The sequence below is a fragment of the Myotis yumanensis genome, unplaced genomic scaffold (assembly GCF_028538775.1).
Source record: "Myotis yumanensis isolate MYYU_CA2020_CCGP unplaced genomic scaffold, mMyoYum1.0.hap1 SCAF_2, whole genome shotgun sequence".
Lineage (NCBI taxonomy): Eukaryota > Metazoa > Chordata > Mammalia > Chiroptera > Vespertilionidae > Myotis > Myotis yumanensis.
In genome coordinates this window covers 112,295,151-112,314,544 of record NW_027223753.1, presented here as the reverse complement: position 1 = coordinate 112,314,544, position 19,394 = coordinate 112,295,151, and the positions used below count along the sequence as shown (strand labels likewise).

General features: G+C 37.8%; 1 protein-coding gene across 1 annotated transcript in view; it reads left to right on the top strand.

The window, feature by feature from the left end:
* The first annotated feature begins 215 nt into the window (after positions 1 to 215).
* The window catches only part of TM4SF18 (transmembrane 4 L six family member 18), a 38,249-nt gene continuing 19,070 nt past the window's right edge, over positions 216 to 19,394 (top strand). Inside the window, exons 1-3 of the mRNA XM_070403490.1 lie at positions 216 to 430; positions 528 to 721; positions 3,768 to 3,857. Of these exons, the coding sequence (XP_070259591.1) occupies positions 545 to 721; positions 3,768 to 3,857 (267 nt within the window). The 5' untranslated portion in view covers positions 216 to 430; positions 528 to 544. The remainder of the gene's footprint in view (positions 431 to 527; positions 722 to 3,767; positions 3,858 to 19,394) is intronic.

Below are 19,394 nucleotides of genomic sequence, written 5' to 3'. Positions count from 1 at the left end.
CCCACAATTAAGAAGACTGAATTAAAAACAGTATAAAATGACAGGACATTTGAGCAAACATACCACATGCCTACCATGCTCTAGTATAAGCTCTCTTGGTAGTTTTCTCTTTAATCCATTTCTACTGTTAGATGAAATTTGCCAGACTCAATGTCAACACCAGCTCCGACTTCCTTCTTAACATGTACTCGGGGTTAAGTGTGTAGCGCTCTAATCCAAAGGAAAATTACTTATTTTAAAAGCAGTAAAAACACAGCATTCCTCTGGCACAGGATGAAGACCAACTCAGCTCTTCAGTCCTAGATCATTATCTATTGTTCTCCAAACAGTAAACCACTCTTTCACAGCGAGAGGCTGTGGGTTGCAGTCCTGTCTGAATCCTGGGCTCCTCGTGAATAGGAAGTAAAGGGCTCTGACCTAGAAAGTGGAGGTAATGTAAAAAAAAGGGGGGGAGGGGGTTGGTTGGGGGAGATAGGTAGGATGAAAACAGGCTTTATGTAATTTTACACTCTTGTAATCTCCTGCAGGTTCTGAGCAGGGTAAAATGGGATCTCAGAAATGTGGAGGCTGCCTAAGTGGTCTGCTGATTCCGCTTGCACTTTGGAGTATAATTGTGAATATACTATTGTATTTCCCAAATGGGCAAACTTCCTATGCATCAAGCAGTAAACTTACCAACTACGTGTGGTATTTTGAAGGAATCTGTTTCTCAGGTATCATGGTAAGTGTGATCTGGGAGACTGGGGATCACAAAAGGGGAAGTTTTTACTAAGAATTGCTTTGTTCCTACTAAAAGTTATTAATAATAGTAAAATTGTTCCACTAATCCTGGGTTTGGGATTTGAAAGATGGGTAGGGTAGGGAGGCAAGTAGTCCCTTGGGACTTGAAGAGCAGCTTTGTGTTTTGGTTAGCTGTTCATTTTTGTAGCTTCGGCAGGACAGGAAATTGGTCCTAATAAAAGTTTGCGAGACTGGCCTATAGAAATATTGTGTCCTCATGAACTCTGTGTGTCAACTTAAACCATTTAATCCCTAGTGGCACTGCTCTTTTCCAGAAAGCCTTTCTACCTGCACTCACAATTTCTCTAGCTTGATACTAAGACAGCACAGAAAAGCAGAGGCTTGGACTGCACACAAATTCGCATTCAGATCGAAGCTCTGCATTTGTGCCATGAGACCTTGAGCAAGTTACTCAGTGTCTTGTCTTCATTTGGAAAATGGGGATAATGACATTTACTTTTCTGGTTGTTGTAGGCATTGCATAAAATATCATGTATGAAGTGCCCAGTACAGTGACTATTGTGATTATAAACACTTATCGAAGGATAGGCCATTTCATCGTTAAATAGTGCGACATTACACCCTTAATAATGGAGAGTAATATTGAAAACTAAATCAAATTATGCACGGTAAGAACCCATGAGTGTTTTTCTGATGACTCTTCTTTTAAAAAAATTAATCATGTTGGCAACTCAGAGGAAAAGACACTTTTCCTGGCCTTATCAATACTAAAAACAACACATTTTACACTGTAAGCTTACTATGCCACCAATAACTAAAAACAAATCCATTATAACCTATCTCTACATCTTTGTGGGGCTTTAACTTTTATAATACTTGAATAGTTATGTTGGAAAACAGTTTTCATTTTGTACTATTTTGCATATTAAATTAGTAAACTTTAAAATATTAATACCCATTGCTATTAAAACTACTATATGATATGTACATAACAAATGGTGCAATGATTCTATAAATAAATGCCAACTTTTGGATGAATTTGAAATGATATATTAAGATTCATGAGAATGCTCTGTCTTCCAAGTCAGTAATCCTAAATCTGAGAATTCATTCTGAGGAAATAATCCAAAATAAGGAAAGAGATGTATACACAGATGTTTGTGGCAGCAGTATTTGTAATAGGATATAGTTAGAAGCATCCTAATATAGAAATAGCCAAGTAAACTGTGATACATTCATTTTATACTGTGAAGAAAAATGTAATGATGAAGATCTAACAACAAGGAAAATGAACATTTTGTAAGTGAAAAAGATATAACAAACTTGTGAATAAATTATGATTGCAACTATGTAAAATATACACAGCTGGGAAAACACTGGGGATACATACATGAAAACAAGTGAGGGTGGCAGAGCTATGGGTAACTTTCCTCCCTTTTTCTTGAGCCCTCTGTATTGAAGTTATGTTTTACAACAACAACAAAAAAGAAAATTTTTCTTTCAACACAGGCCCAGCTTGTGTTTCTCTTTTGGCATAGGACTCCAGAGCTTACTTACGTCTAGGTATTTCTGCCAATATTAAAATGAAGCTGGTTATCTCGTTTTCCTCCATATATCATTGTAGTAAACGGAAGAGTTGCAAGGCATGATTGGGTTAAAATCTATTAAAATCTGTGATAACTAATGTGTTGAAAGGAGGGTAACATCAGACTTCTTTGTTTATATTCATGTGAAATTTAAAACAGGGAAAGAACCTATTCTCTATATTTTATTGTCTAAGATTTTTTTTTGAAAAACATTATTGTTGCTACATCAAGTCCTTTTAAGAGAAAGGAGAGGAATATAGATAAATAATTAAGTTGATTGATAAATAAATAAAGACTGAAGGAATTTGGAAACTGGAAATGTTGACCACAAACAGTAAAATAGCAATGAACTTAGCTTCAAGATCCAGTACGGAACAGTGGGAGTAAAAGATGTGTGGAGAATTTGCCAGAAGCAATACATGTTCCATACCTGCACCAACCATGAATTATAAAAATCAAGAAATTCATGTCTTTCCAGAACAAAATACAATGCTTTGCATAAGATACTAAAAAAAGGGGAAGTAGAATATATTGAATTCTCACAATTTGTTGGCTTGCTACAGACAAAACACTGGAAAATTTGTACCTAAGATGGCTTGAATGCATGGGGGAATTGACTTACTTTACTGCCCTAGCCAGTTTGGCTCAGTGGATAGAGTATCAGCCTGGGACTAAAAGGTCCCAGGTTCGATTCTGGTCAAGGACACATGCCTGTCAATGATTCTCTCTCATCATTGATGTTTCTATCTCTCTCTCCCTCTCCTTTCCTTCTAAAATCAATAACAATGTATTTTTAAAAAAAGAACTATTTTTTCATATTCACCATGCATCTCACCTACAATCCCAGACAGCAATAAAAGGAGAGAGGCTTTGCAAACTGAAAATTTGTGAATGGCTTTCCTTTGTCTTTTACAACTGGGTCAATGAGAAATGCCAGGTGGTATTCCCATGTCCATACCATTTACTCCTCTTAGGTTGTTAGATTTTGATGACTGATTAACCATGATGATAATAGCTAACATTTATAAATTACTTACTATGAATTAAGTGCTATGTTCAAAATTGTACATACATTATCCCATAATCTATTCTATATATATAAAAGCTCAATGCAGGAGCTGCCCCCTGGTGGTCAGTGAGCTCCCACAGCCAACCTGCAGCCAGCCAACCTCCAGTGGTCCCTTCCTCCTGCCAGCCTGCCTCGATTGGCCTCTATTGGCCCCGATCACCAGCCAGGCTTCATGCAATGGACCTCTAGTACTCTAATAACACCATTTATAGGAAGGACTTATGAGTTTACAGTTAAGACAGTGGCAGATCTGGGATTTGAACCCAGATCTACCTGACCTAGAACCTATGCTCTGAATCACTGTGCTCAGATTATGAGTATGAATGTTCACTAGTACCTATTTCTGATCTTTTTTCTCTTCCCTATGGCAGATGCTCATGGTTGCAGTAGCTCTTCTTGTCCTAGAGAGTGACAACAACTGTCAATGTTGCCAAAGTGAAAACTGCAGCAAAAAATACACGGTAAGAGCAACAGTTTTGTGAAGATGGTTGAGTGGGCTTTAGCTTTCTTTCCTCTTACTCAGAAACACAAAACTATTAACATTATGGTACCCTCACCATGATCTTTTTAGTACAGAGCCCAAGAGTTTACTCCAAAAATAATCTTCCTTTTTTTTACAGTTTTTCTTCACCTTTGTTCTGCTGATGTTCTTTCACAAATTCAGAATTTAAAGATACATGAGATTAGAAATAATACTATCTTTTCCAGTCTGGGTTTTTGTATAGTCTTATTTTTTCTTCTTAACAACTTTATTGAGGACTATTTACATATAATAAGTGGCATCCATTAAAAGAGTACAAATCCATGACTTTTGACAATGAATACACCCATGAAAGTGAAACGGGATTTTTGGACTGAAACCTGAATTCTTTGTACACCAGAGTCAAAGAATGAATCCATGGACAGAAGATGGTATAGCAACAAGTACAGACTCCCACCTGGGGAGGGAGAAAAGATCCCACAGACTTTCTGTTTCCATGGTCTATAAAGGCTGCAGTTCCTGTGTCCTGATATCCCCTCTGATTGGTCAATATTCCCTTTCGAATTGGTTACTATAGTAACTCCTGAGGTCCTCCTCCCTCATTGTCCTCCTATTCCTTCTGGGCTTTCTTCCTCCTTTACTATGTAAATATAGACCTCTTGGCTACTCCCAGAAACCCTTATCTTATACAGATGTAACTGTTGTCTCTCCCTTGTGTTATAAAGACTTAACCATGCCTGGCTTCCTTGTGTTATGGAAATGTACCTTCTCCCAATCTGTAGCCCTGTGTTTTTTCCATGGACCCTAATTCTAAAAATTTCCTAAACCTGCCTATATTCCCCCTAAAATTCCTGTTTCAAAAGCACCATCACAATCAAGATATAGAACATTTTCATCACTCCAAAAGAATAATCTTTTATCTGCTTTTTGTCATTATAGATTGATTTACACTTTGTATCAACAGAATCATACAGTATTTGTCTTTTGTATCTGGCTTCTTTCATTCAGCATAATGATTTTTGGATACATCCATGTTGTTAGGTATAGGCAATGTACATTTCTAAATTGGAACTTTAAAAAAATTAAAATAGAATCAAGAGAGAATAATATGCCCCAATTTTCTAAGCCTGTGCCACATAGGCATGAGTTGGGCTGCTTCATTTCCATCATTATTCTTCTCCTCATCATCATTGTCATTGCTCATTCATATTTTCATAGCACTTTATAGTTCTTTTACATTTAGCCAGTGAAATAGATCATTCTTACTCCTATTTTATAGATGAGTCACCTGCAGCTCAAAGAGAGCATGGTGTTTATCAACTAGGAGGAGTTTTCCCAGAGGTTTTGCAACAAAGGCTCCACACCGTAGCTGCACATTGCAATCATCTAAGCCAGGGTTGGGGAACATCCAGCCTGCAGGCCATATAAGGCCCCCAAAATCATTTGGACTGGCCCTTCCAAGGCATTAGGGGTGAGCTAATTAAATGTTTGACCAAATATAGCCGGCTAATTTTAAGTTGAAAATTTCGTATGGCCCTCGAATGATGTTATCAATATTCAAATGGCCCTTGGCAGAAAAAAGGTTCCCACCCCTGACCTAGGAGTTTGGAGTTGGAATCTCACCCCCAGAGTCCCTGACTTGGCTGGTCTGAGGTGCAACCAGATTTTAATGTGCAGCCAAGATGCTTCTTTAACTAATGCCTTTGGGAGACTAAATTAGTTGCTTAATTTAGCACTGTGCCCATGGAGAAGAATTGAAAAATTTTAATATTCTTTGTGTGTGTGTGTGTGTGTGTGTGTGTGTGTGTGTGTGTGTTTTCTTAACCAAGTGACCCAGATATCCCCCAGTAGCTGCTGGTAGTATATTTGTGGGAAAGCTTTCAAAATTGCCTGGCAGTGGTCGGCAAACTGCGGCTCGGCAAACTGGGGCTCGCGAGCCACATGCATCTCTTTGGCCCCTTGAGTGTGGCTCTTCCACAAAATACCAGCTCTTCCAAAAAATACCGACTTCTGCACATGGGCCACGAAGTTTCAATCACACTGCACGTGCATACCCGCACGTGGTATTTTGTGGAAGAGCCACACTCAAGGGGCCAAAGAGCCGCATGTGGCTCGCGAGCCACAGTTTGCTAACCACAGGCCTAGGGAAGCAATGAATTGAGGTAAATTCAAGCTATGAAACTCAAAAAATTTCTAGAAAACAAATTTATATGCCAATAAAAATCAGTATGTTCAATTTGCCTAAACTCAGTATTAGCATCTCCAGCACAAATGTATGCTAGACATAGGCTAGAGTCTAAAAAGGGTCTTATAACCAACACTGATGAGATGACTGCCATCTCAATGGGAAGACCAGAGGGAAGGGAGAGGGGATTCCCTGGGTCTCTGCTTGGCTCTAGAACAGAAATCCCAGCTCACATGTCCCCAGGAGCTGAATATCTGATGGAAGCTAAAGAAGTGAGCCTGGTAGGCATCAGAGCAAACTTTCCATTTATGGAAGGAAGGGAGCTGCTACTCTAGTCCAGCCAATTATTACCATGACAAAATTGGGCAATAATTCTGTTTTAAATAAAAAGTAGAAATACGAGTTTTTATCTAAAATCTCTCAACTGTAAATGTTGGCAATTCATTCTCATTTACATTAAATGAAGCTCCCCTTTGCAGGGCAAATTTGAGTCTGTACCAGTTTGTAAATTCTGAAGCTCCAGAATGGAAAATGAAATCATACAAGATTCACTTTTTAGGGGGAAAAGTTATTCTTGACCTTCTTTTTTAAAAAAATTTGTTTTATTGCTTAAAGTATTACAAAGAGTAGTACATGTCTCCTTTTTTTCCCCCTTGACCTTCTCCCAGCCTCCCTAATCCCCCGTGTCTTGTGTCCATTGGTTATGCTTATATGCATGCATACAAGTCCTGTGGTTGATCTCTTTGCCCCCCTCCCCGCCCACAACCTTCCCCGGCCTTCCTGCTATAGTTTGACAGTGTGCTCAATGCTGCTCTACCTCTGTATCTATTTTTGTTCATCAGTTTATAATGGTCTTTATTATCCATAAATGAGTGAGATCATGTGGTATTTTTCTCTCATTGACTGGCTTATTTCACTTAGCATAATGCTCTCCAGTTCCATCCAGGCTGCTGCAAATGGTAAGAATTCCTTTTTTTTTTTTTTTTTTTTTACAGCAGCATAGTATTCCATTGTGTAGATGTACCACAGTTTTCTAATCCATTCATCTGTTGAAGGGCACTTAGGCTGTTTCCAAATCTTAGCTATGGTAAATTGTGCTGCCATGAACATAAGGATGCATATATCCTTTCTGATTGGTGTTTCTGGTTGCTTGGGTATATTCCTAGAAGTGGGATCACTGGGTCGAATGGGAGTTCCATTTTTAACTTTTTGAGAAAACCCCATACTGTCTTCCATAGTGGCTGCACCAGTCTGCATTCCCACCAGCAGTGAAGGAGGGTTCCTTTTTCTCCTCATCCTCTCCAGCACTTGTCATTTGTTGATTTGTTGTGTTGTAATGTACCCCGTGAATCACAGAAGGATGCCTCAAGAAGTCGAATTAAAGAGTCATATTTATTGCAATCTGGGACTATGAGGGGCCATTTTGCTTTCCCAAATCTCATAGTGATAAGATGGTGGAAAAGCCAGACTTATATAGGCAAAGATCACAAAGGTATTGATTACATCTCAAGGTTTGGAATGAGGAACCTGGTTTGTAAAAAGCAGTTTATAGAAGCAGAAGCAGCATGTTATCTAAATTACAGTTTTGGGTCTCCAGAACATTGAGTCAACAGGGACAAGTTAACTGGAGCCCTCTGACCTTGGGATAACTGTGCTGTCCTTCCCAGGTAAAGGAAAATGTGCTTTCTAAGACCAGTATGACCACTACAAATGGGATATTCATATAATCAATAGGGTATTTAATCAAATGGGATGATTTATATAATTCAGAAAATCAAAATAACTTTTCTATTGTTAAACAAAGCAAATAAGTACAGAAGCCAAACAGCAGGGTTAAAGTTAAACTATAGTTTCTACCTGAGATGATTGCTACCATACTTCAGTTGATGATAGCCATTCTGACAGGTGTGAGATGGTATCTCATTGTTGTTTTGATTTGCATCTCTCAGATGATTAGTGACTTTGAGCATGTTTTCATATGTCTCTTGGCTTTCTGAATGTCCTCTTTTGAAAGGTGTCTATTTAGGTCCTTTGCCTATTTTTTGATTGGATTGTTTATCTTCCTTTTGTTAAGTTGTATGAGTTCCCTATAAATGTTGGAGATTAAACCCTTATCGGTAATAACATTGGCAAATATGTTCTCCCATGCAGTGGGCTTTCTTGTTGTTTTGTTGATGGTTTCTTTGGCAGTGCAGAAGCTTTTTATTTTGATGTAGTCCCATTTGTTCATTTTCTCTTTAGTTTCCAATACCCTAGGAGGGGTATCAGTGAAGAAATTGCTTCGGCATATGTCTGAGATTTTGTTGCCTTTGGATTCCTCTAGCATTTTTATGGTTTCCGGTCTTACATTTAAGTCCTTTATCCATTTTGAGTTTATTTTTGTGTATGGTGTAAGTTGGTGGTATAGTTTCATTTTTTTGCATATATCTGTCCAATTTTCCCAACACCATTTATTGAAGAGACTGTCTTGACTTCATTGTATGTTCTTGCCTCCTTTTGTCAAATATTAATTGAGCATATTGGTTCGGGTCAATTTCTGGGTTCTCTATTCTATTCCATTGATCTATATGTCTGTTCTTGTGCCAGTACCAGGCAGTTTTGAGAACAGTGGCTTTGTAATACAGCTTGTTATCTGGTATTGAGATCCTACCTACTTTGTTCTTCTTTCTAAGGATCACTGCAGCTATTTGGGGTCTTTTTTTTATTTTAGATGAATTTTTGGAGAGTTCGTTCTAGGTCTGTGAAATATGTCATTGGTATTTAATGGGGAGTGCATTGAATTTATACATTGCTTTGGGTAGCATGGACATTTTAATGATGTTGATTCTACCAATCCATGAACATGGTATGTTCTTACATCTGTTTATGTCTTCCTCTATCTCTTTTTTCAACATCCTGTAGTTTTCTGAGTAGAGGTCTTTTACCTCTTTAGTTAAGTTTATTCCTAGATATCTTAATTTTTTTGGTGTGATGGTAAATGGGATTGCTTTTTTCATCTCTCTTTCTGTAAGTTCACTATTGGTGTATAGAAATGCCATAGATTTCTTAGCATTAACTTTTTATCCTGCTACATTGCCAAATTCATTTATTAAGTCTAATAATTTTTTGATGGAGTCTTTAGGGCTTTTTATGTACAATATCATGTCATCTGCAAATAAGGACAGTTTTACTTCTTCTTTTCCAATTTAAATGTCTTTTATTTCTTCTTTTGTCTAATCGCAATGGCTAATACTTCCAGTACTATGTTGAACAGGAGTGGTGAGAGGGGGCATCCCTGTCTTGTTCCTGTTCTTAGGAGAAATGGTTTTAGTTTGTGGCCATTGAGTATGATGCTGGCTGTGGGTTTGTCATATATGGCTTTTATTATGTTAAGGTATGATCCTTCTATTCCCACCTTGCTGAGAGTTTTTATCAAAAATGGGTGTTGGATTTTGTCAAATGCCTTTTCTGCATCAATTGATTTGACTCTGTGATTTTTATCTCTCAATTTGTTTATGTGATGTATCACGTTTATTGATTTGCGGATATTGTACCATCCTTGCATCCCTGGGATAAATCCTACTTGGTCTTGGTGTATGATCTTTCTGAGGTACTGCTGGTCTGATTTGCTAGCATTTTGCTGAGGAATTTGGCATCTATGTTCATGAGTGATATTGGCCTGTAATTCTCTTTCATTGTGTTGTTTTTATCTGGTTTTGATATTAGGGTGCATAAAATGAGCTTGGAAGTGTTCCTTCCTCTTAAATTTTTTGGAACTGTCTGAGGAGGATAGGTTTTAGTTCTTCCTTGAATGTTTGGTAAAACTCCCCTGTGAAGCCATCTGGCCGCAGGCTTTTGTTTGCTGGAAGCTTTTTGATGACTGCTTCAATTTCTTCCATAGTTATTGGCCTATTGAGTTTCTTAGATTCTTCCTGATTGAGTTTTGGAAGGTTGTATTTTTCTAGGAAAATGTCCATTTCCTCCAGGTTGTCCAGTTTGTTGTAATAGAGTTGTTCATAGTATTTTTTAGCAATCCTTTGTATTTCTGTGGGGTCTGTTGTTATTTCTCCTCTTTCATTTTTGATTTTGTTTATTTGGGTCCTCTCTCTTTGCTTCTTGATGAGCCTGGCTAGAGGTTCATCAATCTTGTTTATCCTTTCAAAGAACCAGCTCTTGGTTTTGTTGATCTTTTTTATTGTTTTTGTAGTCTCTATGTCGTTTATCTCCATTCTGATCTTTATTATTTCCTTCCTTCTGCTTACACTGGGATTTTCTTGTTGCTCTCTTTCTAACTCTTTGAGTTGTAGGATTAGGTAATTTATTACCATTGTTTCTTGTTTTTTGCAGTAGGCTTGTAGAGCTATGAACTTCCCTCTCACGACTGATTTCACTGTGTCCCATAGGTTTTGGATTGTTGTGTTTTCATTGTCATTTGTTGCCATGATGTTTTTTATTTCTTCTTTGATTTCTCTCTCCTGCCTGGACCACAGACCTCACCTTATCCCAGGCGAAATCTGACCTTTCCGTGAGGGGGTGCAGAGCCACTTGGGGACCGGTGTTCCCAGGTTCGCAGCTGTTCGTTGGGTGCCATTGTTGTAGATTCCCTGGATTTTCAGGCTTCCAACAACATCCACTCTCCCCCTCAAGATGGTGCAGTCTCCTCATCAGAGCTGGTCGCTCCAGGAGGGATCCCAGCAGCAGTGGAGGCTACCAGGTCAGGGGAACCCCATCCCCCACAGTCTCCTGGGGTATAGCTGTCCCTCAATTCACAAACAAACACTCCCCATGCAACCACACACTCTCCCTTCATTCTTTCACGCACTATCTTGCAGTTTGCCTTCCCATCAACAGCCATTTTTCTTCTTCTGTCCTTGACCTTCTTAAGGGTCCATGGCTGGGTCTGAAAAATTAAACTGATGGAAGACAGATTAACAAGAGAAAAGCATACACATTTTATTACATTTTTACATATACATGGCAGTTTTCACAGGAGAATAAAGTCCTGAAGAAGTAGTAAGAGTATCAGGCTTTGATACCTTTTAGATAAAGAAACAAATAAGTGAAGAATTAGCAAGACAAAAGGGCTTGGGCTAATGAATGGATAAGAAGTGACTGGGAAGACAAGGGTTCCTTTAGTAAGGTTTGATTATATATATTTCTCAGCCCAAATTCCCTGTCTCTGGTGATATGAATGCCTTTCTTCTTCCAGGCATAGGGAGGACACCTTTCACATGGGAATTCTATGACCTGTTTCAGGGAAGAAAGGCAGGGGTGAGGGCTTCGGTCAGAGTACCTTTCTGCTTCTGCCACTTTCTCATACCCCTTTAGCTTAAAATATTCCAATTTCAAAGATGCCATATTTAGGGCATAGCATTTCCTGAACCCCATCTGAAATTTCCCCAAGAAGTCTCACAGTCCACAAACTGAGTTAGTAGATTGTCCCATAACCCATGGAAGCAGTATCTCAGTCTGGAGCATTTCTATGGAAAAGGAAAGTTAATGGTTAGAATTAATTGCCAAAACCGGTTTGGCTCAGTGGATAGAGCGTCGGCCTGCGGACTGAAAGGTCCCAGGTTCAATTCCGGTCAAGGGCATGTACCTGGGTTGCGGGCACATCCCCAGTGAGAGATGTGCAGGAGGCAGCTGATCGATGTTTCTCTCTCATCGATGTTTCTAACTCTCTATCTCTCTCCCTTCCTCTCTGTAAAAAATCAATAAAAAATATATTTTTTTAAAAAAAGAATTAATTCAAGTCTAGAGGTCATTTAAAAAGATTTTTAGATGTTGGGCTTCAAGCATCTTCAGATAGAATAGGGCAGGCAACGGTAACCTGACAGATTTTTCTGGTTTGTAGTTGGATGTCCCTGGGGATGTTATCAGGTATTTTGGTAAACTTACAACAGGCATGAAGATTGTCTAAACATGAGTCATTGTGGTACTTTTTCTGAAGTTTATATCAAGTTGTCCAACTTTAGCTTATAGGGCTTTGGAAAAGGCAGTTTTAGTTTTCAATGATTCCAACTCAGCGGGTGGGAGGAAATTTGGAACATTAATTTGAGGAGTTGTAGCCAGATATTGGAGACTCCAGTCCAGTTTACAGGTAGATAATCAAACCTCCAAAAAAGTGAGCAGAACCAGTATTGGATCTCACAAGGGTGTGTTATAGTTTCCTGCTAACATTTTTTTTTATTCACCCCATTTCTATCAGATAATAAAAGTAAGACTAATTTCTTTGCAAAATAAGTCTAGTCTCATTAAACTTGGCCTTGTTATTCATATAGGAGCAGCAAGAATAGTGATGATCATATAAGCTCTTTTAAAGTTTGCTTTGTTGAAAAAAATAAAATAAATAAATAAAGTTTGCTTTGTTGGAACTTTTCATTACCCAAGTTAGACTTTAAAAGCCTCTCAAGGCTAAGAAACCAAGCCAAGAACTTGCCACTAGACTTTGCCTGCAATACCTATAGATTTAGGTTAATTTCTTTCTTCTTGAAGTCTCCAAAATATCCTGAGTTTCCTGGGCCCATCAGAAGTGACCTTTCTTACTCACCTGCTAAGGCTGCTGGGAACCCTGTAAGCAAGGTACCAGACTAGTTTTGCCAAGGTGCTTCATTTGGCTCCATAGAATCAACCTTAATTTCTTAAAGCTGTCTTGTAATATCTGATTCTATACACATTCTTACATATGACATTCCAGTCAAAGCATTGGTAATATATGCAATGTTTCCAATTGTCTCCCTTATAAGGAAAACAGACTCTTTATTTAAAAAGTAAGTTTTTATTGATTTCAGAGAAAGGAACGGAAAGGGAAAGATAGAGAGAAACATCAATGATGAGAATCATCAATCAGCTGACTCTTGCATGTGCCCTGACCTGGAATGAGACCATGACTTCCTGTCTCATGGGTCATGCATGTGCCCTGACCTGGAATGAGACCATGACTTCCTGTCTCATGGGTCAGCACTCAGCCACTGAGCCACACTAGCCGGGCAGGAGAACAGACTTATTGAACTTATGCAAATAGCTATATTGCCATGAAAATAAGAAAAATCACTAAGAATTTTATAATTCTGGAAGAATAGAGTAGGGAGAAAAGCAATTGTTTTATCTTTGTTCACAAGGTATACTTTACCAAATTGCTGTAAGTCTTAGATTAGCTTAAGAGAAAAAAGAAAAAAGTTTCCTTAAACCTGGAAAACAAAATATTAAGAATCCAGCAATTTTTTAAAGTCATGAAAATGAATCATCCTCATCAATTTATTCAGTACTATATAATTAATTTTTGTACTATTTGATCTTGTGTTAGCAATTTTATGAATGCCTCAGTTTCTCCATTAGAGTTTTAGCAAATTTTTACCAGTTCAGATGTATATACTTCTTAGAGTTGTTTCCATGAATCTCCTTGAAGACAAGCACTTTTGCAAAAGCATCAGAACAAATAAGTAGCTGTCTGTAAATGGCAAAAGACTGAAAAGTGGCCAAATTAAAGATTTGATGAGAGTTCATTATAATTGACACAGAATTCTGGTTATTTTTGTGACATAGAATATTTTAAGTTAATAATTAGAATTTACTTAATAATAATTAGTTAATAATTAGATATTGCCCTAGCTGCTTTGGCTTAGTGGATAGAGCGTCGGCCTGTAGACTGAAAGGTCCTAGGTTCAATTCCAGTCAAGGGCATATGCCTGGGTTGCGGGCTCGATCCCCAGGAGGGGGGTGTGCAGGAGGCAGCCAATCAATGATTCACTCTCATCATTGATGTTTCTATCTCTCTCTCCCTCTTACTTCCTCTCTGAAATCAATAAGTATATCTTTAAAAAAAAAAAAGAATTATCAAAGATATTATCAGTCCTTCAGGACAAAATTACTCTCTTTTTCTCTTAAAAAAACACATTTTCAGCCCAGCTGGTGTTGCTCAGTGGTTGAGCATTGACCCATGAACCAGGAGGTCATGGTTCGAGTCCTAGTCAAGGCACAAGCAGGAGGAAGCTGATTGATGATTCTCCCTCTCCTTTCCTCTCTCTGAAATCAATAAAAACACTTAAAAAAAAAAAACCACAACCATTTCATACCTCATATTTTTTTGTACCAAAAACACATCCTAATTTTTTTGCATACAAAGTTGTTCCCTTATTATTCTATTAGCTTTAATTACATATGTTAATTAGAATTTTTAAGCCTCAGAATCCTTTATTTCTAGTGAAAACTAGAGAATAAATAATAATGAACTGTTTTTATGAATATACATTTTACCATTTCTAGAAGTATACACTTTCTCAAAGTATAGTTTTCAAAATGGCACAGAACGTGTTATCATTAATTCCTCTGTAATAGGAAGGCAAAAGTAAATAAACTTATGTTCAGTAATTAATGTCTCAGTATTTTATCTAATTTTGAAATGATGTAGATACTCAATGAATTACCATCATTTAATTGAACAGTAAAACTTTAAAGTTTCAAGTTACTAAAAAGATTTTGGAACCTATTTAAATAGACATATTTTATAAAACATAATGTTTGTTGAAAAGCTCATTTATTATAAACTTTTATCTCACATTTATTAATTCACTCACTCATAACAATTGTGTTTAAATTACTAATGGAAATTTAATGAGACATTAGACAAGATTAGCCTTCATCGTATGTCATTTCTCTTTTTGACAAATTTTTTAACATATAGTTCATGAAATATATATACACATATATATATAGACATCTTATCTAATAAAGATTGGATATGCAAATTGACCATCACACTGTAACGGTCAAGATGGCTGCACCCACAGTGGAGGCAAGAATTCCATAACACAAGATGGCTGCACCCACAGCGGAGGCCAAGTTCCCGTAACGAGCCTTAATGAGCAATCAGCAAGGACCTGAGGCTGCGTGTTGCTGGGCCGGGGCAGGGGACCTGAGGCCGCGCCCTCTGCCATGTGGGGCTTGACAGGGAACCTCAAGGTGCGTCCCCCACCCTGGCCCAGGTTGGGGGGCTTCAGGCCACACCCCCTCCCTGGGCTGTGGGACCTGAGGCTGCACCTCCACTGGGCAGGGCTTGATGGGGCACTTCAGGCCATGCCCCTTGGCCTGGGCCAGGGGACCTCAAGGCACACCCCTCAGCCCAGGCTAGGGAACCTCAGGCAACCCTCCCACACCCCGGCTCCAGGCCAGGCAACCTGAGACCGCACCCAGCAGGGCTTGATAGGGGTTGGGCCGGCCGGGTCTGGATCTAGCCCAATGAGGGTGGGGCTGGCTGGGTCTGGGTCTCGTGCAATTTCAAGGCGCACGTGGGTGGGCAGGAACTTGACTCTGGTTCCCGTGGTGCACCTCAGACTCTGACAGGAGGAAGATTTTCATATACATTTTACTAATTTTCTTTCATCTCTGACACTTCTATTATAGAGAATGGGAAAATAGCAATATTAAAATATTTCCTCTATTTAACTTCCTTTTAATGTGCATGAATTTTGTGCACCAGGTCACTGGTATACCTATATATTGAGAAGCCTCAAACATCATAGAGACAATGCAACTAAAAAGTTTAACATATAATTTTTCTCTTTTCCATGCTACCATACTCAACATGCATTAAGCAATTTATGTTTATGTATTTTTTGTTTTTAGATTGAATTTATAGTTTTATACTCTTAAACATCTAGTAGCGATAAAAAAAACTTTGACTAGTAAACTAAGTATAAAAAATTATATGTCTGCATTATATTTAATGCTGACAACTCTGAAGTTATGCCTATGTTTTTTCTTAAAACCAGCTGTTTACCAAAGATTATTCCGAACTACATGAACTTAAAAAACAAAACTGTGGGTAGATTCTGTATTTCTGAGAATTTTAGGATTACTTAATTTATCTGTAAGTTCATTTATATCCAAACCAATTTGAATAAAAATCCTTTGAAAGATTTTATAAGTTAATTTGATAGTACTACACAAAGGTAGAAAAAATATCACACATCCATAACATACTGTTAAAAAATACACTGAGGTCTTTAAAATTTTTAAAGTGTTTGAATAAAAATCTATTTGAATTAGGCATTGCCAAACAGGAAGTTACACTCAACAGACAGGAGTTCAGGGAAAGACTTTTATAGAGAAAAGGCAAAAGCAAATAAGGACATTATTGGTTGGCTATAGCTTAAAACCTAGTTGGCTGTTTGTGATTGGTTGTTCTTTAATTTCACAATCCTGAGGCATTTACAGGTTTAGATTTGGTTTGCTTGCATAAGCTCCATGGCATTAAAGCCCTCTAGCCTTAGGGCCTTCCATTTAATTAATTTAATAACACATATACACATATATCAATATAAATAAACATATAGACAGACACACAGAACTTACAGCTTTTTAAGGAATTTTAGTCATGTCAAGTACATTAATACAAACCTCCCTAGTATAAAAGAACAGATGGAGCAAGTTAAGGTTATCTGCTCAGATGGCTAAAGCATTTTACTAATATTTATGAAGAAGACTTAAAATTTGTATCTGCTCTTGGCAAGCAATCTTACGAAGGCTGTGGACTAGATTTTGGGCAAGGGAGCTTTCATAGCAGTTTGGGGTTTTGTAAGCCTCTTTTCCCTTCTTTTTCCCTTCAATCTCAAGTGGTTGTGGGTAGTATCTTAGTGATCTCTTGGGATGCTTTCATTTCAAAGACATGGTAAGATTTATCTCTCCTAGGGACACAATCCTTAAGTGCAGAACAGTTCTGTTTAAAATGTCCTGATCTGTTATATCTGCAATAATTTGGAGATGAGTAGGGGATGTTTGGGTATTGGTAAGTGTAGGTGGAAGGATATAAAGGGCTGATACCCCCTCCCCATCCAACTACATTATCTTCAATTTGATTCTTAAATCTTTCAACTAAGATAGAAATAAAAAATTTCTATGATCTAGATTTAGAGCTGTGTGTCTGGAATGCTTTAATGTCACAGGACAAAGCCTTTAGCATGTTTGCTTTTCTTCTGAGTACATGGCTTCATTTCAGCTTAGGACAGAGGCCTTAACAGAAGTTCTATCAGGCTCTGAATATCAACCTCCAATTTGGCCAACTTTTGGCCATAGAGCTCTTTTTAAAAAAATTGTTTCAAATATTTATATCAAAGGTTTACCTATCAAGTGACTTAAAACCAAAACCAATACTTAGCTGTGAATTCAAGAGTCATCCCCAAAGAAGGTAAAAAAGATGCAACCCTCCTAAGATGCAGAACAGGTCCCAAAGATAGCTGAAAGAAAGACTTTCCTGAGAGCTGGCAACAGTCAGTAGGACACTAGTCACAAATTGGGTGCAGCCCACATCTATGTACAAACATATATATTTTTAAAGAATATGTGTAATGTTACAGCATTTTATATTTTTATTTTTTTTTAATAAATTTTATTGATTTTTTTACAGAGAGGAAGGGAGAGGGATAGAGAGTAAGAAACATTGATGAGAGAGAAACATCAATCAGCTGCCTCTTGCACACCTCCTACTGGGGATGTGCCCACAACCAAGGTACATGTCCTTGACGAGAATCAAACCTGGGACCTTTCAGTCTGCAGGCCAACTCTCTATCCACTAAACCAAACCAGTTAAGGCTGTACACCCATATTTGAGGGCCCTCAGTCTAACAATTGGTTGTCTGAGTCACTTGCATGCCCCAATAGACAGAAAGGCAAGCCAGATTCTCAGGACACAAAACAAGAGAGAAACAGGAAAGCAATAGCTATTCCTGGAAGGGAAAGCATCAATAACTATTGGGTACCACAAAACCAAATGGTTTTTTCAATTGCCAATGATTTTTTCCCCCATTTTAAAATATATCTTTTATTGTTGCTATGCAGAAGCTTTTTATTTTGATGTAGTTCCATTTATTTGTTTTCTTCTTAGTTTCCTTTACCCTAGGAGCTGTATCCATAAACAGATTGCTATGTGAGATGTCTGAGATTTTATTGCCTATGTTCTCCTCTAAGATTTTTATGGTTTCATGCCTTACATTTAAGTCTTTTATCCATTTTGAGTTTTTTCTTGTGTATGGTGTAAGTTGGTGGTCTAGTTTCATTTTTTTGCATGTATCTGTCCAGTTTTCCCAACACCATTTATTGAAGAGACTGTCTTGACTCCATTGTATGCTCTTGCTTCCTTTGTCAAATATTAATTGACCGTAATGGTGTGGGTCAGTTACTGGGATCTCTATTCTGATTCATTGGTCTATATGCCTGTTCTTGTGCGAGTAATAGGCTGTTTCAGTTATAATGGCTTTGTATTATAGTAGTTTGATATCCTGTATTGTGATCCCTCTTACTTCATTCTTCTTTCCTAAGATTGCTGCAGCTATTTGGGTTTTTTTATGGTTCCATATAAATGTTTGGAGTATTTGTTCTAGTTCTGTGAAGTATGCCATTGGTATCTTAATAGGGATTGCATTGAACCTGTAGATTGCTTTGGGTAGTATAAACATTTTAATGACGTTAATTCTTCCAATCCATGAACATGATATATGCTTCCATTTGTTTGTATCTTCCTCTATTTCTTTTTTCAATGTCGTATAGTTTTCCAAGTACAGGTCTTTTACCTCCTTGGCTAAGTTTATTCCTAGGTATCTTTTTTTGTTGTTGCATGGTACATGGGATTGCTTTATAAGTTCTTCTTTCTGAGAGTTCATTATAAGTGTATAAATATGCTATCTAATTCTGGATGTTCATTTTGTATGCTGCTACTTTGCCGAATCCATTTATTAAGTCTAGTAGTTTCCTGGTAGAGCCTTTAGGTTTTCTTTTCTTTCTTTCTTTTTTTTTTTTAATCTTTAACTGAGGATATTTTTCCATTGATTTTGAGAGAGAGCAGAAGAGAGAGGGAAAGACAAAGAGAAATATTGATGTAAGAGAAACACATCGATTGATTGCCTCTTGCATGAGCCCTGACTAGGACCCAGGCTGGGGAGGATCCTGAATGCAAGGTATGTGCCCTTGATCAGAATCGAACCCAGGACCTTTTGGTCCACAGGCCGACACTCTATCCACTGAGCCAAACCAGCTAGAGCTTTAGGTTTTCTATGTACAATATCATGTCATCTGCAAATAATGAGAGTTTTACTTCTTCCTTTCCAAATGTAATGCCTTTTATCTTTTCTTGTGTGATTGCTGTGGCTAGGACTTCCAGTATTATGTTGAATCAGAGTGGTGAAAGCTGGAATCCAGTCTTGTTCTTGTTCTTAAGGGCAACGCTTTTAGTTTTTGCCCATTTAGTATTATGCTGGCTGTAGTTTTGTCATATACGGCCTTTATTATGTTGAGGTATGATCCCTCTATTCTCACTTTACTGTGAGTTGTTATCAAAAAAACGGTGCTGGATTTTGTCCA